We start from the raw sequence: 19389 nt of genomic DNA, 5'->3' as shown, positions 1-19389 counted from the left end.
TTATTCTCTTCTGGAACTAATGCGGCCCTCACTTCCACGTTCGTTCTAGGAAAAATACCCTTTTTATGAAAAATTGTTTCGCAGTTGAGCATTTTGAGAAGAAGAAAAGAATTCTTGAGTATGTAGGAATTGTAAGGTTTTTTTCACAAAAAAATTACGTTGCGTGGAACATTTATTTCAAAACGAAGTTCCATACACGTTAAAACCCTTAACAAGTTTTAAATGTCGATTGGCGATGGTGAGAATGACATTGGAAATATTTTGAGAAGTTCGGCATTTTGTATTACATGAAATCACTTGAAATTATGGTAAATTGATTTCAGTGAGCAGTGACAAATCGAAAAAAACTGGTAATGTCATAGCAGGCTATTGCTTTATATTAACAACACGAATTCTGTCAATTTGGAATTTTCAATTCGAAATTGAGTGAGAACATCTTATTAACTTCCACATCCTTCGCAAAAGTGTCGGTTCATTAGTCATCTCCATCATAATGAGTGAGGAGAATGTAAAGCATTCCATGTTATCTCATATTAATCTTAATAATGCCCACCCCTAAGTTCGCGGTTTTGAACTTCGCAAGTAGACAAGTTCAAAATGACAAATTACCATAAAAGTAGTTACTATTTGTCCTGCAGGCGTCTCTCTTACAGAACTTCCAACTTCACAACTTCCGTTTTGCGATAATTTACAGCTCGCTCTTATGTTCGAAACACAATTTTTAAGATATGAAACTTAGCAATGGGAATACAGTTATTACTTTTCCTGAACGTGCAATAAAGACGTGAAGTTGAACGAAAGTGGAGAGTACTTCAAACTGACGGTTAATGTTAAAGTACAATAACTTTTAATTTTAGCAAATTATAACGTTGAATAAAGTAGAAATTGTTACGGAATTCAATTGCGACTGGTATTTGAAATATTCATTACTATTGTAAAGTTAGCACTGGTGTTTTAGTATGACATATAAATTCCCAAAGAAATGGAGTTTCCACTTCTATTTAGCCGTTAGACACTGGATATAAATTTGAGAATGTACGTGGCATTAGAAATACTTATCTAATGAAAAAATAATATTTTATTTATTCATCTGTTTACCAGAGAATTTGATACACAAAAAATACGCAAAATTTTAGTACAAATTTTATTTATTCTGAAACATATTTTCCGGCAAAGATAACGAAATAAATAAAATAAGTTCTATACGAGTAGAAAAATTGAATAAATGTATTACATTCGTTGTTTTTGTTGCAGCTCTATAGCGACATATTTATTGCCCAAATAATAGAGGGAAGTGAGTGATTATAATTAGATTCTTGGCTTCAGCTTTTCTACCTTATCTAGATCTCACTTGACTTCTTGCTGCCATTTTTTTCTTTGGACACTTTCTTCTTCTTCTCCTTCCAGCATCATTGTCACAAATCTCTGCTCTGCTCGAATTATTTGTGCTATTTTAGGCTTCTTGTATATCATCATTAGTTCTCTGATTGTCCGTCTCCTCCAGATACCTTCTGACATTTCTACATCTTCATATACCTTCTTCTTTTTCTTTCCCATATTTTCCTGTTAATCTTTTATTGTCTTCGTCCTATTTGTCGTTATTCCTCAAAAAATAAAGAAACACATTTTTAGAGCTGCAGGTGGATGGATCTGGTACTGAAATAACAATATATTTCAATTATTGAAAATCAGACAAAAGTCTTTGTTTTATTCGTGTCTCTTTGAGACCAGTTCTATGTTTCGATTGAAATGCAATCAAAATATTTGAGAGCATAACAAAGATATGAACGACAATATATGAAATATATGAAATAAATACCTCAAAGCTGCTTGAGGTTTGAGTTTAGAAACAATGTATCTAATTACGGTATCACGGTATATAAACGTATTTTTTAATTCAGAAATGGGTCAAAATCAGGTTTATCGTACATTATTAGATATTAATTCTCAAATATAAAAAGGTGTGAGCAGATCAGATCTTAAATTCTAGTATTTTACGTAGTCAGATTCAATATCTATAGAGGTAAATAAAATATTAACTCATTCAAATAACATTTCGGGTTATTACGTTTCATGAAAAATGAAGGCGAATCCATGATAAAGTATTTTTCGTATTTTTCATTAGTCGCATCATTTTGAGCAATTTATAACTATACTAACTCAATTTAGAAACTGACATTTTTCATTATCAACCCTCTCTCGAGGAAGGTATATGGATTGGCAATTTTGAAATATTCCTTCGTTATTAGTTTTCCCGAATCGGAGGGCTGTTATGAAACGGATTTGAAACACCGTATGAACTTTTTTTAATGAAAGATGGTGATGTGAAATGAACAATTTTGTCAATGCCCAATATTTGTTTCAAACATTATCAGAAAACGGGATCATGGAAACTGTGTCGAATCCGTTTTTTCATAAATACCAACATAACTGGCTTTATTTCAAGTTAATTTTTTTAATACAAAGTATCATAACTCAAGCTTAAGGTTACGTTTTCATTGACACTAATACTTTTTCAGATAGGGTTGGGAAATATTTGAGATAAGATTTATGAATAAGTTCGAACAACAACTCCAGTCATCTATTCAAGGACTTCACTCTTGGAAACGCTAAAATAAATTTATAGAATTCCATCTACCATGGGATATTTTGTCTGTGAATAACCTTCAGTAATCGCTCCTTATTTTTGATGTGAATTACGGTTGGATACTATTGAGATACATCTCTGGCTGTTGATATCGCGGCAAATTTTTCCTTTTCACACCATCAAAATACGTAAAATGAGATAGTTAAATTGTGCAAAAATATTTGAAATTAAAAAGCCAAGAAGTTATTCGAAACAACGATGATTATGTCATTATAGTGTCTTCTTATGAATAAAAATAGTTATTTCATTTCTAATTTCGTATTCGTATTCGACTAATGGCAAACTTTGCTTCCTGTGCTATAGGGAATGAAGTACTTCAAGATATTGCTGCACAATTGCCAGAATAACTCGAATGAAGTTAGTTACATCTAACAGTTGAGTATTTACTGCACAATAACCGAATTAAAATGTACTCAAAATGTTGCAAGAAGATAAAACGAACTACATCCTATTCCCAATTCCATTATCTGCTTCGAAAACTCTTATATGCCGTTTAGGAAAATTTGCATAATTGTCGCTTGAGTTGGCAACTAAAACGAGCACTTTTGGCTAGATGCTACACAGTTAGAAATTACTCTTGATCAAAGCTCATAGCGGAATTTTTAATTTATCTTTCTGAAATAAAATACAAAGGACTATTAGGAAGTAGGTGATTGTGAATGTGAAATCTCTCCTCAATAAACATCATGGCTAATTGATTTATATTATATCCATCAGATTTTAATATTACTTAATTAACATCATCATTTTAAATTATGAAATTTAATCAATGGAAACGATTATAGATTTAATGTCGGTATTTTTGAAATAAATGGAATCTTGAATGTTAAAATTGGAGGGTTATCAGAAGTGTTACATGAATAATGGGAAGGATAAGCAAAAGAAAAGTAGCACACACACACACACACATACAATTCAAATTTTATAGAAGAAATCATAAGTGAATGACAACAGGCAAGACATGAACTTTCAACTTGTTTGTTATTGGAATAGATCACAGTCATCATCCGTCCATTTTCAGAAAATCTTTATGGATCAAAATTTTTTAACAGTGTCTGTAAGTGTGTGGTTGCGATTCGTCGATAATTGAACGCTTTAGTTTTCACTAAACGTTGTTAGGTACAACTTTGCTCAAATACTCGTTAGGCTGCGCATTATTACTAAATGACGGGGTATAGATGGTTTATGGGTTCATGTGAAAATGTGGCGCCGAACCCTCTAGGTAAGGATTTGGTGGAAAGTCTTTATACACGAATAAATTTTTTTACCATTCTACACAGTGGAGAGGGAGATTGATGTTGCAAATATTTCAAGGACTCTAAACTGGTACTCAATATCTATATATTGACTCAACAAATAGTTGCATCATCTTATTTAGCAAAGAAGTACAAGAAGAAGTTCAATAAGTGGTTGTAGTGAATTTCCAGTTTTCCAGAAGTTATTTCAGTCCAGAAAAATAGGTGAATTAATCAGTATCAATTGGCTTTAGTGCAGGGATTTCTCCTATTAATTTTAGGCGAAACTTTTGTTCTGTAGAGATTTCGTTTCGTGTCAGAAGAGCTGATTCTTTTAACAGGGTAAAAACTGTTGTTTTCATTACTTAAATAAAGGAACATTAGTTTTATGGAGGAGATTTCAATGTTGATAAGATTTTGCACTAAGCAGAAAAATATTTTTTGTGGTATCTGAGCTATTGCAGCAAGTCGAATTTTTTTATTGGATTATTTCAAATACTTATATAAAGACAACTGTTTCCTTTGATCGTTGTGTCAAAATAAAATATTTTTCAAGTAATTTTTTCATTGAAAAGTACAAAGAGAAAAGATTATAATTATAACGATTTAAAAGTTCATACTTAAGTTCCTGGAAAACCTGAGGTTGTATAATTGGAGTGTATCGCTATATTTTTCTTAATTTGCTATCTGACCAACAATATACACTATTTGATGACTTCTTTGTAGTCTTTCAATTCCGCAGAGACAAAATAACCTCGTTTCACTTCTATAGTGTTGGGCCACCTATAGTACAGTTTCAATGGTAACGTCTTTGTTGAGAAGGAATATGCGAGACAGAATATTGAGGATAGTTTCCCATTGCCTTTTGGCAAATATAGTGGTGAAATTTGATTTTTATATATGTCAGGATCCGGGATTAATTGGGTCGGTTTGGTATACAGGAAGAGTAATCGACTAGATAAATAATTTGTATCAAAATAAATTTGTCAATGATGGCGTTTGTTAGTTTCCATTGACAATGGATAACGCCGGTGCCTCTGAATCGTCTGGAATATACTGTACTTAAAAAAACCTTTTTGAATTCGATTTTTCAGGTCTAGTAATTACATTATGATGAGAACAAATTAATGACGTTTGATTATCGAAATGATAATATAAAATCATATTACTATCCAGTTTATATTTCAATACACATAAAGACTGATGACTCATTATAGGAAATAACTGTACATTAACAACAATAGTTAACCGAATCAAACTGGAAACATGGGAATTAATTACGTTTTCTATTTATTCGAATAATTCCAATCAACGAGTTTACATGCATGAAGATTATAATTAACAAACCCTTATGTACACATTATCGGATTTATCTCAAATAGATTCTATAATGAGTAGTTTTTTATGAATTTTATATAGAAATTAAGTGCAAAAACGAGACATGATTTGGCTGTTGGTCTAATACGATGAAATTAGAATGAAATATTGCATATATTACTTATATGCATAATGTCAAATATAACAAGTGTAAGTTTCGTTTCTATTCCCATCAGCAGCAGCGCGGTAGTTACTCTGACTCAACAAGAAATGTACGCCATTTTCAGATCGCTGCTACCAACATCTTCTTTGTAGTGTCAGCCTTAATTGAAAATGCCGCCGTTTGTGAAATCATTTCTCTGATCCGCTTACTAAATGCAAAGAAAATTAAACCAAATGAGATTTATCGGCAAAAATACAAATTTTTCGGACTGAGGTAATTCAATTATTATAGAAGGTGGGTCAGATAGTTCAATAAAGGACGTTATCAAGGTGAGATTGATGTGGATGATGAACTGGTTCACGCAATTGGGGAAAATCTAAAGCAAAGGTTTAGATTTAGTGTGTTGTTGCTATCGAATTTCCACAAAGCGTGCCACGTTGCAAAAAACTTTAGGAGCTATGTAGTTGGTCTCAAATAGTAAACAGACATATTTATTACATTTACAAAGCAAGAAAAAAAACATAAAATCCAAATCCATACATACATATATACATAGCAAGTGAAAAATACAATTTTTTAGTTAATTAGAGTTCCCTCAAGATATTCTATAGTTCGTTATGTATGGAAACCTAAAATTTCAATGTTGTTAATCAACATAAGAACAGACTATACTAAAACAAACCAAATACTTTCCAAATTTTCATAGTTAATAATAAATATCGAAAATTACATTATCTGAATGTAAATTATGTTTGGCCTGTTCCAGGTGTTGGGATTACAAAATATAAGAGTAACGGTTATTGATAACGTAATTTTGCATTGTCGAGGATGATTACCGTCGATAAATAATGCAACATCTTCAATTAGTTATGGTTCGTTTTGCGATTGATTAATTAAGTCTAGCAGAAATATTCCCAGGATTTGTTGTATGAGAAAAATTTGATGTTTTGGTTATCAAGCAGAAAATATTGATAAAAATAAATAATCAGAGAAATAAAAGAAATCTACATTATACATTACGTATAGTGCAGTGAATACGTTAATCAGAGAGGTAACACAAAATCTTCTGTTCCATTCTCGACTATAAGAATATTATATGAATTGCACATTTATACGAGGCGTAGCAGTTAATTTCTTGTAGTTTAGTCTAGCAATACTATGTCACATCGTTCATTTCTAACTAGCGGTAGCAGAAGTAGAACTGAAAGTATCTTCTACTTCTACTTCAGAACTTAGTTTAGTTATGGTTTCTGCTTTGTACGTAGTTTTCTGAAGAAGGAGCTTTCCTTACCACTCGTACCAATGGGAATATCTACCGTGTTTGTATTGCTTTGAATTGAATATGAACAAGATCTTACACAAGGATTCTAGAATGCCAAAAGTTATCAACTATGAACAAAAAACGATGCGCAAAGCGATCTGCACGGATTTGTGTATCTCAAAAATATAATATTGTCAAACGAATTAATTAAGGCAAATTCATTAATATATTTTAGGGAACATAAAAAATGTTTTATGTGCGCCTTCAGCAAAATTCTGTGACATTTTTAAAAGTTTTTCTGATAAAATTTTCGAAAGATTGCCCCAGTTAATCAATTCGTTAGGCATAAAAAAACAAATATTTCGTTTGGAGGATTGGACAGACATTTCCTCAATATTTTGTTCAGGTCATAAGATTTATGTAAATATGTTTGTAAATAATAGTTTTAACATATGCATCTTTCATTACATAGGTATTATTAATAAAATTTTGAAGGGCAAAGATCAATATAAAGACTATGATGTTGTGATGAATATGGCATAAGTTAAATATAGAGAAAGCTGCAAGAAATACAACGGTAATCATTAATTAACCTTGGTTATAAAATCAGTTTTTTATATACCATTGTATGTTCCATATACAAACAGAAACATTTTTTAAACACGACAACATTTCACTGTTGACAGTCCTAAGCCTGCTAAAGTGTGAAGGAAAATTTTTTCTTTGTGGATATATATGTCAAAAACAAAATGAAAATTATAATAATCATCCTGTGTTTCAATATTCCATCTAGCTATATCTTATGTAAACGATTTAATTGTGAAATTTAGATGGTCGGGTCTGGTTGCCACATAAATAGTAAATGAAACCAAAATATTTTACAATATACTTCATTTAAACAGCATTTTAATTTCAGGTATTTATATTTTCTTGTAAACAACAATATTTGAATTTGAAATGTTAGCAAAAAGAAAGTATTTTGCATAATATTTTTGTTTCATTCACAATTTGATCACAATTTTTCTTAGTACGAAGCCAGTTCGACAGATGTCGCTAGGATCGAACTTTGTCATCAAATTTTTATACAGAGTGGCAGATCTATGGAGTATATGATCTTAGGCTATAGTAAACAAAGCAATGTGGTGTAGATACTTCTTGTAGCTCGACAGGCGAAACTCTATCGGCGCTGCTGACGCAATCAAGCCATTAACATGTTGCAAGAAGAAATGAGGGCGGATTGAAAATTTTCTACTTTTAACAGTTTATATCAACGCTATTATGAGGGTTAGTGACGTGCGGTAAATTCCAAAATTCATGTTCCGGCGTGTCCAATCATTAACAAATATAAACCCATTTTCAGTCTTACTCTGAAAGGTTGGTTGTCTAAATCTTTATTATCTGTTAAACAAACAAATTAACTTTAATTTTATTCTTCGTACTTGCGTGATGATGAATTATCGTAGAAGGTTTAAAAGGTTTTTGTATCTAGATTTCTCCAATTATACGGTTAATTAACAATATGCTGAAATTATATTAAAGCATTGATTTCAGAAATAAACAGTGTGTTACTTCAAATTAGTAGTTTTAATATTGGTATATTTGAAAAGTTGTCAAAGATCTACTTTTCTAACGTCAATTCTATACAAGTTTTTTCATTCACTTCCCTCGGACAATTCAAAAAGCATTGTGTTGTAGTTTTATTTTCCTTTTTAGTGACCTAGTTTTGGGGAACTTGAATGTACATTTGTGGATATGGAGAGATTTTGAAATTTTGGAATAAAATGATATTACGATTTTTACGAGAGAATTTGACAAATTAAAGATTTTGAGAATGATAAATATCATAGTGCACCCAAACAATTTTTTAGTATGTGGGTCCTAAAAGTTCCGTGAGTTGATAATATGCAGTCGCTTGGATATAATCAATCATTTAATATCATTTTATTTTCCCTAAAATATGACGTTGAAGTAAAAAGCTGAGTCTACTGGTGCCCAAAGGAATTAACAAATAGGATATTTCGATTTTTGGAAAATATTAAGTCGAGCATCAAATCGTGTCATGTTCTTATAACTTTGTGTTGACTGCAGGACTCGAAGGAATAGAACAAATTTCGAATGAGTTATTTATCGATTTTGTACAAATTCCTTGCTGAAAACCTAAGGAAGTACACATTTGATTTAGTTTTTATTAGAAAAGTGATTTGAAATTGAAAGCATTGATGATTCGAGGTCGAAACGTTATAAAAAAGGAAAGAATTTATGAGAAAACTCAGAAGTGGGAAAATCTAGTAACCCTACACTAGAAATAGCTTTGTAGACAATAGAAGTGGACCAAATGATATTTAGAACAAGGAGGAATGGATAATAGACGGATATGTAAAAAAATGAAACACATTTAGAAGTTAATTCTATGTTCAGTTTATACCTGATAATACTGAAGGATATAATGAATGTTTATATCACCGAAAGGAGATTACCAATACCGCTAGTATGGGAAGGGGGAACCAGTCTCAATTCAAAAACCAACTGACCAATCAGTTTCATTTTTGCACTTAACACAGCGCCACCATGAGAGTTATTAGTAAACCAAGTCACTGGACGACACTACCACGTCTGTTAGTTGTGAAGTAGAAGAAAGTATATTTGGTAGCAACCCAGGTAGTATCAGCCTGGGTTGTTCTGATAACAACGATATATATATAACATCAAGTACTCCACAAAAACCAATTTTTTTTTGTAGCCAGGTCCCTGCAAATAATGCTTTTCCAGTAACACGTGTTAGAAAACGCGGAAAACCGCATTCATTACTTCATAGCCATATAAAAATGAATTGGAAGAGACGATTAAATAAAAAGAAACTAGCAGAGGAAGATAAGCTGAAGAAAAAAGAACTAAGAATAAGAAAATTGAAAAAAATGTACGGTTAACAAAAAAGAATAATCAAAAAAAAACTAGTTAACTCGTTAAATGAGAGTAGCGATAGTGAAGTTGAAAATACCCCATGTTTCCGCATGCGGCAAATGGGCTCATTGTAGCTGTGCTGGGATACGCGTTATATTTAGTTTCATTGATCTTCAAACTTTAAGTGCCCCGTCTTGCCCCCTTTCCCTTAGTAACTTGATGGAAGGAGTTGTAGGAAGCATAACTGAAAACAGTTTGGACAAACGTAACTGGTTTTGTTATGCAACAAGTGAAGGATACTTTGCAGCAGACATACAGGGCGTTATACGACAAAGTTATAAAGTGATAGATGTGAGATCTTAAAAGTAAGAAGATTGAAGTCAAATCGGAATACATAAGGTAAGAACACATTTTAGGAAAAAAAGAAGAAATGAGCTGCATAAAATGTTGAATAGTGAGTAGTTCAAGAGAACCGTAGATATAATTAAAGAGTAGAAAGTTTTCTTCGCAAAATAATATTGAAATTCGATGAACCCGATAATATGATACTCAAATTTTCTGATTATCGGCTCAAAGAGATTTTATTGATGAAGAAGCAAGTTTGATTAGTATTTCAGAGCAATAAAAAAGTTTCTATCTCCCTTTTCCAGTCAACTTTGAATCACGTATGAGCTCATCAAATATTTCAAATGAACCTCTATCGCCTCTATCAGTAACTTTTTTCTTAATTTCGTCGCGTTTCATAGTAGTTCGATTGTCACGCTCCAATCGGCGTGACCGTCGCTATTTTCGATTTGGTTCACGCATCAGACAGCACGTACGCACGCCGTAATCGATTAGCACAGATGAGACAGGGTCGAAACAAGTAGAAATTCATTAAAATCAAATTTTTGCACAACAATGTAATCAATTCGCTATTGATGAAATTTTTATATGAGTATAGAGAGAAAGCAGAAAGCTGAGACAATAAAAACGTTTTTCGAAGTAAATATATTTCTCTTTCTTATTGACGTATGCTATTCTGCAATTTAGATGAGAAAGGAGAACTATCTACGCAGTTACGCTTAAAATAGTAAGGAAATTACCAATGCACCGATAAGATATACAACTTAAAGCTGAAGAGGTGATTCAGATATAAAAGTATCGAGGAATACGAGGTTTTTTATCATCAAACTGTGAAAAACTGACTGTTTACGTTTGGTAAATCACAAAAATAGTATTTCAGATAATAAAAAGATAGAAAATAGAGCAGAAATGCAATACATCGCCAAATTTCAAAACTAATATATAACACAAAAATTGTATAATATAAGAAGTTTTGTCAGTTCCAAAAAAAACATTTGGTAATATGGTATACATAACTTCTATAGTGGCTTAACCCAGCATTGGAAATTTTTAGATTGTACAAAATGAAAAGGAAAACGGACTACAGAATTTCCAAGATAATTATCTGAAATGCTATTCCAAATTTGGATCGATGGATAGAAACATGTTTAGTTTAGTGGGACAGATAGTATTCGTTATTTTAAAATTTTTCATGAGATGCTTTTTCAATTAATATTATCAATGTGCTATATATTTTAGATTCAAACCGCGTCTGACGAATAGCTTGCTCAAAATAAATTCGATGATATAATATTTATTTTATGCATTAGGTTTTCACTTTGCGTGCTACACAATACAAATAATCGTTTTTCCAGCTGTCTCCATGTTTCAAAATAACGCACATGTTAATTATACACGCTTTTATCTGCTAATTATAAATCTAGCTAATGAATTTGATGAATTTAAACTCGTGAAATATGTTTATTGTTATATGTTCAAAAATAAATTCATATAAATTTAGTATCAATTATTCGGACTACTAGAATGTATGCCATCTAGTCTATGGGACTATTTTAAATTAGTACAATAACTTGAGGTTAAATAAATTTTGGCTCTGATTATGTACTTGTGCTAACTAATTGATGAAAAATACTAGTAGTGAAGTGACTCTTTGTTACTACTATGAACATTAATATAGATATAGTTCAAATAAAAACCGTATACCCACTTAAGTCCATTTCTGATCGCAGAGTCAGAAAAAAAGACAATGCGAAACTAAATATTCCGCGCTGCCAAGCGGAAACTTAAATGGCCAAAAGTGAGGCCGTGAGCTGTGTTAAAATGTTATTTTATAACTATCGCTCGACAAAGTATAACGTACTTTCCTTGCTGTGAAGCAGAATTTATGTTCTACGATGTTTTGCAGCACCGCCTTTGCGGGAAATGTATTGTTTTGGGTGATTGAGTTCAAACTAGAGGTGCATCAAATCATTCACGATTCTCGGTTTCTTTGTTCCTTCTCATTCCTGCTTCAAATCGTGAAACTCAGAGCGATCGAACTTCCAGTTGTTTTCTCTTTATTTCTTTCTCGAGAATCTATTATCCGAAGAGACAAGGTTTCAATCTACATGTAATTCTGGTAGGAGTTTCTTTAAGGTTTCTTTCTCAAATAACAAACATTAAATTGTAACATTTCAAAATTATGCTGAAAACTTAGATTAAAGCCAGCTGCGGGAGAATTACTTTATTATACAGGGTCTACATTCTTTTTCGTCCTTACAGTATAACCTGTATGTATGAATTTTTTGTGAATAAATATTTGCTCAAGAACTCCGCAAATGGTTTTCTTAAATTTGTCTTCAAATCACTTAACATCAGCTACAGGATTTTATCTACATATTTTTTCAGTCATCACTTACCTGAATTTGCTGGTCCTGTACCCAATAACACGTCGATGCCCTCAGACAAAATGTCAGTATCTTGATAGGATATAGAAAAAGTGGTATCATCTTGCAGCTTAGCTAACATAGCAGCTAAGCTATTTTTATCGAGGTCGTCAGGCTCCTTGAGTTGTAGCGTGACGTTACCGTCAGAAGCGGTACTGTACATGAATACAGCATGACCTCCTGGGTACGGTTGTAAAGGAAGGCGGACCCCTGCCAGCTCATGTATGCCCTGAAATTAATAATAATAATCAACACATTTTGCATTTATCAACCAATGTGAATATTGACAAACATTTTAGAATTCGAATTTTATCATATACCAAAAAAAATCAAATCAATTTTTCAAGTTAGTGAACATTGAAAATTTTTGTGAAAGGTATTTTCTGTAACTGTTATATTGTGTGTATTTTATTATTTCTGAGAGGAGATAACACTCTAAATAATTTATTCTAATCAGCAGAACAAATTAACATGAAAAACTATAATACGAGAATAAAGAATATTTTTTCACGGAATGAAGTAGAAATGGAGTAAATGAAATAATAAAACTTCAAATGGTTTCAAGAATAGGAATGAAATGCAGTCTGGAATATAAAAATTTGATCACGTACACCTTTCATAAAGTAGTCTATAACCCATCGGGCTTGATTATATTATACCGTAACATAAGACAAACATTCCTTAGGTTTTTAATATGAAGTATAAAAATTTACGGGCCTCCAAAGTTCTGTTCAAATTTCTGGATGATTTTTTCATAAAAATGTTAATACAGAATCATGAAAACTTAAACCGAACAACTCATATTTCCATACATACAGAGTTGCGTGAAAAATTGGGAATTAAATTATCACTGTACAAACAGTAGTTTGGAGAAAACGCTGAAAACTTAAAATAATATTAAGCTAAAACTTTTTAATGCCAATAAAACTCATTCAATTCCAATCATCTGCAATCCTATATAAATGCAGAAGTATGTTGTTTGTAGAGTTATTGGAAAGTTCGTCATAAATGAAATCTCACCAGATCCTTTTTGAAAAAATAACGACTGTCGACGGGTGAATTAACGTACCAAATGTATTCCACCCTCTAATTAATAGACTTTCAGGCAAGGGTGCGTAGTCAGTGCACCAAATTTTATTAATTAAACATATTTAAAACTGACTATCTTATCTATCAACGCTTTCATGGGCCCAAAATCATGGAATCTCTGAAAGAACGATTGGGAAGAATAGAGCACAATAATAGACTAGTAAATGATCCAATTATTTTGTTCTAGTGACAAATTTGACTCATACAAAATATAGTTTTTTTGATGTCACTACACTTTTTCTGTTTACTTTGTTATAATACCCAATATAGGCGATTATAAATCTCATCGTCTCACATTACTTATCCCTATTCGAAAACAAAAGCAAGAGTTCCCTTCTACAGACAGTTTAATCGGAAATATAAAAAGCCATGTAATGACATTGGGTAACGTTTGGAGAAATGCTCGTAAAAAAGTTTTACTGCTATACTGGTATAAAATACTTTTGGTATTACGATTCAGATACTCTGCGGTGATGGTTGTCGTAAAACTTTTTTCTTTTGACCAATTATAGTCTCGGTCTGCATAAAAAGAAAACTAACAAAAAGGAACATGATTCCCGTTCTTCTAATCATGTTGTTATTGATTGAAGTTTGTACAAAGTATTTTATGGGTGATTTTAAATGGCTCATTAGAGACACCTACTTAAAATCGTACAAACTGTGAAGCCCAGGCCTAGGGCGGAATAAATTTTTGAAATGCCAGAATTTTAGAGAAAAAAAAAGTAGACGATCCTTTTAAAACATTGGTTCAGATTGGTTTTTATAAAATAAATTTGTATATACATTGAAAAAACAGATAACTCAAGAAAAAAAAAGGATTTTTCATGGTTTGAGTATATTTTATTCTTCTCATAATGGCTTTCTTGGTTCAATACTTTTTCCTTGAATGAAGTTATCAGTTTCACAGTGCATTATAATTCAATTAATCAATTTTCAATAGATCAATTATAGTCTTTATCCATTAGTCTTCAAATTACTAAATCTTAATAGCCTATCAAATTGAGGATGATTTGTTAAAATGTCCAGAAAATCATGATTTGTATATAATGAACTGTCGTGGTCAATCGTATGAGAATGCTAATCAGTAAGGACCTATCCTGAGGATTTGGAAGAGATGTTGGGCAATGAATGTATTAATAACAAAAAATATGAAATGTATTGCATTCACAGAGTCTTCAACATGTTCATCCGAATGTGAATATTACTATCCGAATTTTTTTGAGAATCAGAGCTACAAAATGTTTAGATTAAAGATCTATCCCGCTCTAAGAAGAGTGAAAACATCTTTATGCGCCAGTAAGGGGCAAGATAGATTTAATGCACTTGTATTACTGTCTATTGAAGCTCAACTAGTCCCAAGAAATTAATGAAGATATAATCGACGTTTTTACGCGGACCAGAATTAGGAAAAAAAAATGATTAATATAAAAAAAATATTTATCATTTATCTATTTAAAGTTCAATCCATTTTATTGAAAAGAACGGCAACGAGTTTAAATCCACTGTTCTCAAGATATCAGAACCGCTTTCTGAAATTTATTTATCATGTTATTAAAATGTACGAAATCTTTTTTAATAATATGAAGAAGATATCTCAATATTTTTCGTTTTAAGTTAAATTGTCATTGCTATCTGTCTACTTTTCAGAAAATACCCACAAATATAGACGTCTTCTCTAATTTACAGAACATTGAGTAACATAAATTTTTTCCACAAGCTTTTTTCGAAAATATTTTGATAATCCTTGTATTCAATACTGTCACTTCAATATAACTTACCCAAAATTAATATCATATAAATAAGAAACAAAAATGCGAAGGAAACATCCAGTGTGGATAGCGATGGTGAATGCATGAACATATTTTTGTAAGAAGGACATTAGATGAGTTGAATTCTATGATCCATCATATCATATTTTCTGTGAATATTTGGAAATTCACTGAAATGTCGAGCTACATCTATTGATCTGAATATAATAAATAATTGGATTTATTATAAGTTTACCGTTGGAATTTTTCATATGAGCGTACGATTTTTAGTGGATAAGCATATAAATTCAAAGAGCAATTCAACAAAACAAATTTTCATACTTTTGGCATTTTCGTCCAATTTTTTATGAAATCAATAGATTTAATAAAACTCGTACATCATCCTACGTCGAAGTTTCCATTGTACAAAAACTTATAATGTAAGTAAGTCTTATAATGTAAATTTCATTCAAATCATCTTTTTGGGACCAAATGCTGCCCATATATTTTCCAAAACTAAGAAAAAGTAAAAGATTATTGAAAGAACCATATAACTTTCTATAAAAATCTTATTTCAGCTCTATATTATTAAAGTTTGCTGGTGCACCACCGATCTATGACAGATTAAAAGTGCCGTTTTTCAAGCTTTATATTAAAATTTTAAAAGACCACTCTAGATATTCAAATTTATGAAAGTTTAATGCCACCTTCTTCCCAAAGTTATCGTTGGAAGATAATAATAAATAGTTTCTCAAGCGTTGGCAAAGATATATGTGTGACAGTTATTAAAAAAATCTATTTTGTTAATATTTATATTAAGTTTATATATATATATATATATTTCTGTATAATATTTGTAATTAACATTTTGTTAACCATTTACATAAGATTTGCATTTGGCAAATACGTATTAACTTTTTATTTAATTTTGAAGAAGATATCAAACTTCATTTGTGATAATTCCCTTGATGTGTATGTAATTATGTATAAAGACATAAAGATATAGATAGAATTAATGAATGTAGTTAATTCGGAGCATAAAAAATAGAATTTATAAAAATTATGCACCCATTTTTCAAAATGTCTGTTACTAGCAAACTATACAATTAGGAAACGAGGTTATTGAAGTCAGTTGATTGCTAAATCACTCTGATACTCTGCTAATAGAGTTAAATACAGAAGGCATCAAGACATAATAAAAGTTATAAAAAATAACAACATAACCGATAAGGTGCCTTCTACACACTCCACTCACATGTTACACCACTCGCTTGTGGCTCGTGCTGCTCGTCATTTTCTGAAATGACCTTAAAGTTAGTTGTTGATCAGAATTTGTATATACCTTCTATATTTTCATAAATAAAATTATCGTTTTTATTATAATTTATCAGTCCCCAATATATCTTTTTTATCACTTCTCAAGTCTATTTTTAATTTGCGAAATATCAATAAAATTTACCACATCAGAGCTCATTCAATATATGATTTAAACTAGCATTTATCTGATACCCTTTCTTATTTATGACGTCATTTTCTTGCCAACGACCGTCGTAAATCAGGTCATGGCGAAATTGCTCATTTAATCCGAGTCCAACAAGTGGCAAAATTGTCGCGTGTTCAAGAGTCTCATCGTGACGGGCCGTCAAGAGTCTTAATGAGCTGATTGCTTATTAAAGGCAGTTTGCGTGTTATTTTCCACTAACAGTAACGCCAATGGCTCACCAAATCGACATAAGTGACACGGGGAAAGCCACTGCAGCCGTTATCATTATCACCCTACTACTGTTATTGCATTTCCTCAATTATAGAACTGTGAATATACTATCACATTAACGAATGTACTTCGATATTAAAAAGTATATGAACGATTTCATTAATATCAGTTATCAGTGATTGGATCAAGAATTTATATAAGGATTAAAGAAAAGTCAAAGCGCCAAATTTTATCTTTCTTCCAAAAACTAATTTTAAAGCAGAAGAGAACTAAAATCAAAAACATTTAGAACCACTAATATATGAAAAGTGTAAGGAATTAAACAAATTTATATATATGAATTGTAAAGAAGTCTTTGCCAGCTATATTACACAACGAAACACAAAAGTGGACTAATTTCCAATATATTTTCCGAGCTTTCGAATACTTATGTATTCATCGTCTGGAATTAAAATTATGGTCAAATACAATATAAGAATGTATAAATGTACAACAATAATGAAATTTCACTTCCAACAATTAATTATGATTTTCACCTAACCTATAAATTTCAACTTCATTTATAACCTAACCTATAAAATATCTTCTAATCAATAAATATTCAGCTACATTATTAACGATCTAGCCTATTAAAATTTGATGTTATTCATAAATTAACCAATCAATATTGAACATCATTCACTACAACTTATCCTTATCTAACCTATAAAAACTCAACGTCATTCATAATCTAACCAATTGAAAATTAATAAAAATCCCTATAGTAAACAGAATCAATATTTCAATTAATCAATATTTGTATCAACGTCAATTTGAATAATGAATTTTGAATCCTATGAATTTAAAAATTTTTACAAAAATTAAAATAATTAATACAATTCAAAACTTAATTATTGTAAGTGAAATTTTATTATTGTTATACATTTATACATATTCCTTATATTGTATTACATTTTCGAGATAATTATTTCTGTAATTATTTCAGAGGTGAATAATAGAAATCCTTTATTTTGATACATATCAATATATATATATATATATAGATATATATTTATAAATTTCTTTAATTTCTTAAACTTTTGATATATTAATGGTTCTAAATGTTTTTGATTTCAGGTCTCTTCTGATTTAAAATTTTATCTATGTATATTGATACATCAAATATTTCAGCAATATTAATCAGTTCTTTGATGCATACAAATGAATATATAGTATGATACAATATAATGCGACAGAGACAATCCAATTAGTGCAAATTGAACATGCCTTCACATTTGTCTCATATTACTAGTATATTTAAATCTCCTCGTCAGTTTATCAGAAAGGTTCAATAATCTAATTGGAAACTGTGAATAAACATTGGAGCAGCTAGAAAATGTTTCACATAGCATTCCAATTTACTGGAAACCAATATATTATGCGTTCGACTCCTACATCTGATTACAATGATGACCTATCGCAATTGGGCGAATTTATGTTTTGTGTGGTAGCTTTATAGGTGCCAGTGGCGTTCCGGTGAATCAAATATCCTCATCAACATAATAAAATGTATTCTTACACAAACTAAACCATACAATTTGCAAACTAAAACAGTCAGATACACCATCTATTTGCCTATCTGATCAGTCTTTGTCGTTATATCTTTGGATCTCCCCTAGCTTTTTAAAATCTGCTCTGGTCTTCGTCTGCTTATTTAATTTGTTGTTTTCATTTGCTTATTGTCAATACCTATTCTCTATCTCTTATTTTTGTTCCGTTTTTTATCTATCAAATCAGGTCAAGAGAGGTAGACTGCCTTACCAAAAACAAGACATGGAATGACCTCTGGAAAACTACACAGCAATCATGTCTTCTGACTTGGAACTCTACAGACGAATTACAGCCTTTACAAATGGCACATATAACTCATCTAGAATAGAGTTATTTATATGACTATATCAATTTCATGCGACGTGAATATTCACCAATTAATTCAGACCAGAAATTAATCTGAAAATATTACAAATACAGTCGACAACTTCAATTTAAGATTGAAGTGGTAAACAATCTAGTTTATCGGAATACGTTCGCTGATTTTCTATAACAAATTGTGCTCACAATAAATCATTATCATTCCGATTGGACGTGTGACATCAATGGTTCTGGTCCTAATCCTAATTCTAGTCCTAATCTATTGCGTATAATAGCAAACCCAAACCTCGGTGTGAGGAAATGAGCAAACTCCTTGTATTTCACACGATAGTGACGTGATTATTATATCATCCAGACGGAATAAAGACCGCAATGAAGAATAGTTTCTTACCTTAGCGAAGTTGTTTAAGCTTTGAATCAATATCAAACAGATATTTCAAATGATGGAACAATTACTATGGGTCTTCATTCTTATAAATAATATCGTACTTTGATTACGTATTACTTATGTTTTATAATTTTTAAACTTGGGATGACGTCTAGTAGAAAGTAATTACGATTTAGTGTTCTCTTGTATTTCAATTCTATGAGCAACTCTCATTTATTTTTCATTCAGTGATTTCCACTACACT

The 19389-nt window shown here is 31.0% G+C and overlaps 1 protein-coding gene across 6 annotated transcripts in view; it reads right to left on the bottom strand.

The window, feature by feature from the left end:
- Positions 1-19389, bottom strand: part of LOC130451589 (mucin-2) — a 287468-nt gene that overhangs the window by 109339 nt on the left and 158740 nt on the right. For all 6 annotated transcript variants that reach the window (XM_056790701.1, XM_056790704.1, XM_056790705.1 and 3 more), the window contains exon 3: positions 12269-12524. In XM_056790701.1, the coding sequence (XP_056646679.1) occupies positions 12269-12524 (256 nt within the window). The remainder of the gene's footprint in view (positions 1-12268; positions 12525-19389) is intronic.

The sequence above is a fragment of the Diorhabda sublineata genome, chromosome X (genome assembly GCF_026230105.1).
Source record: "Diorhabda sublineata isolate icDioSubl1.1 chromosome X, icDioSubl1.1, whole genome shotgun sequence".
In the NCBI taxonomy this organism is placed as follows: Eukaryota; Metazoa; Arthropoda; class Insecta; order Coleoptera; family Chrysomelidae; genus Diorhabda; species Diorhabda sublineata.
Note: the sequence above shows the minus strand (reverse complement) of the source record. Positions and strands in the feature narration are given on the sequence as shown.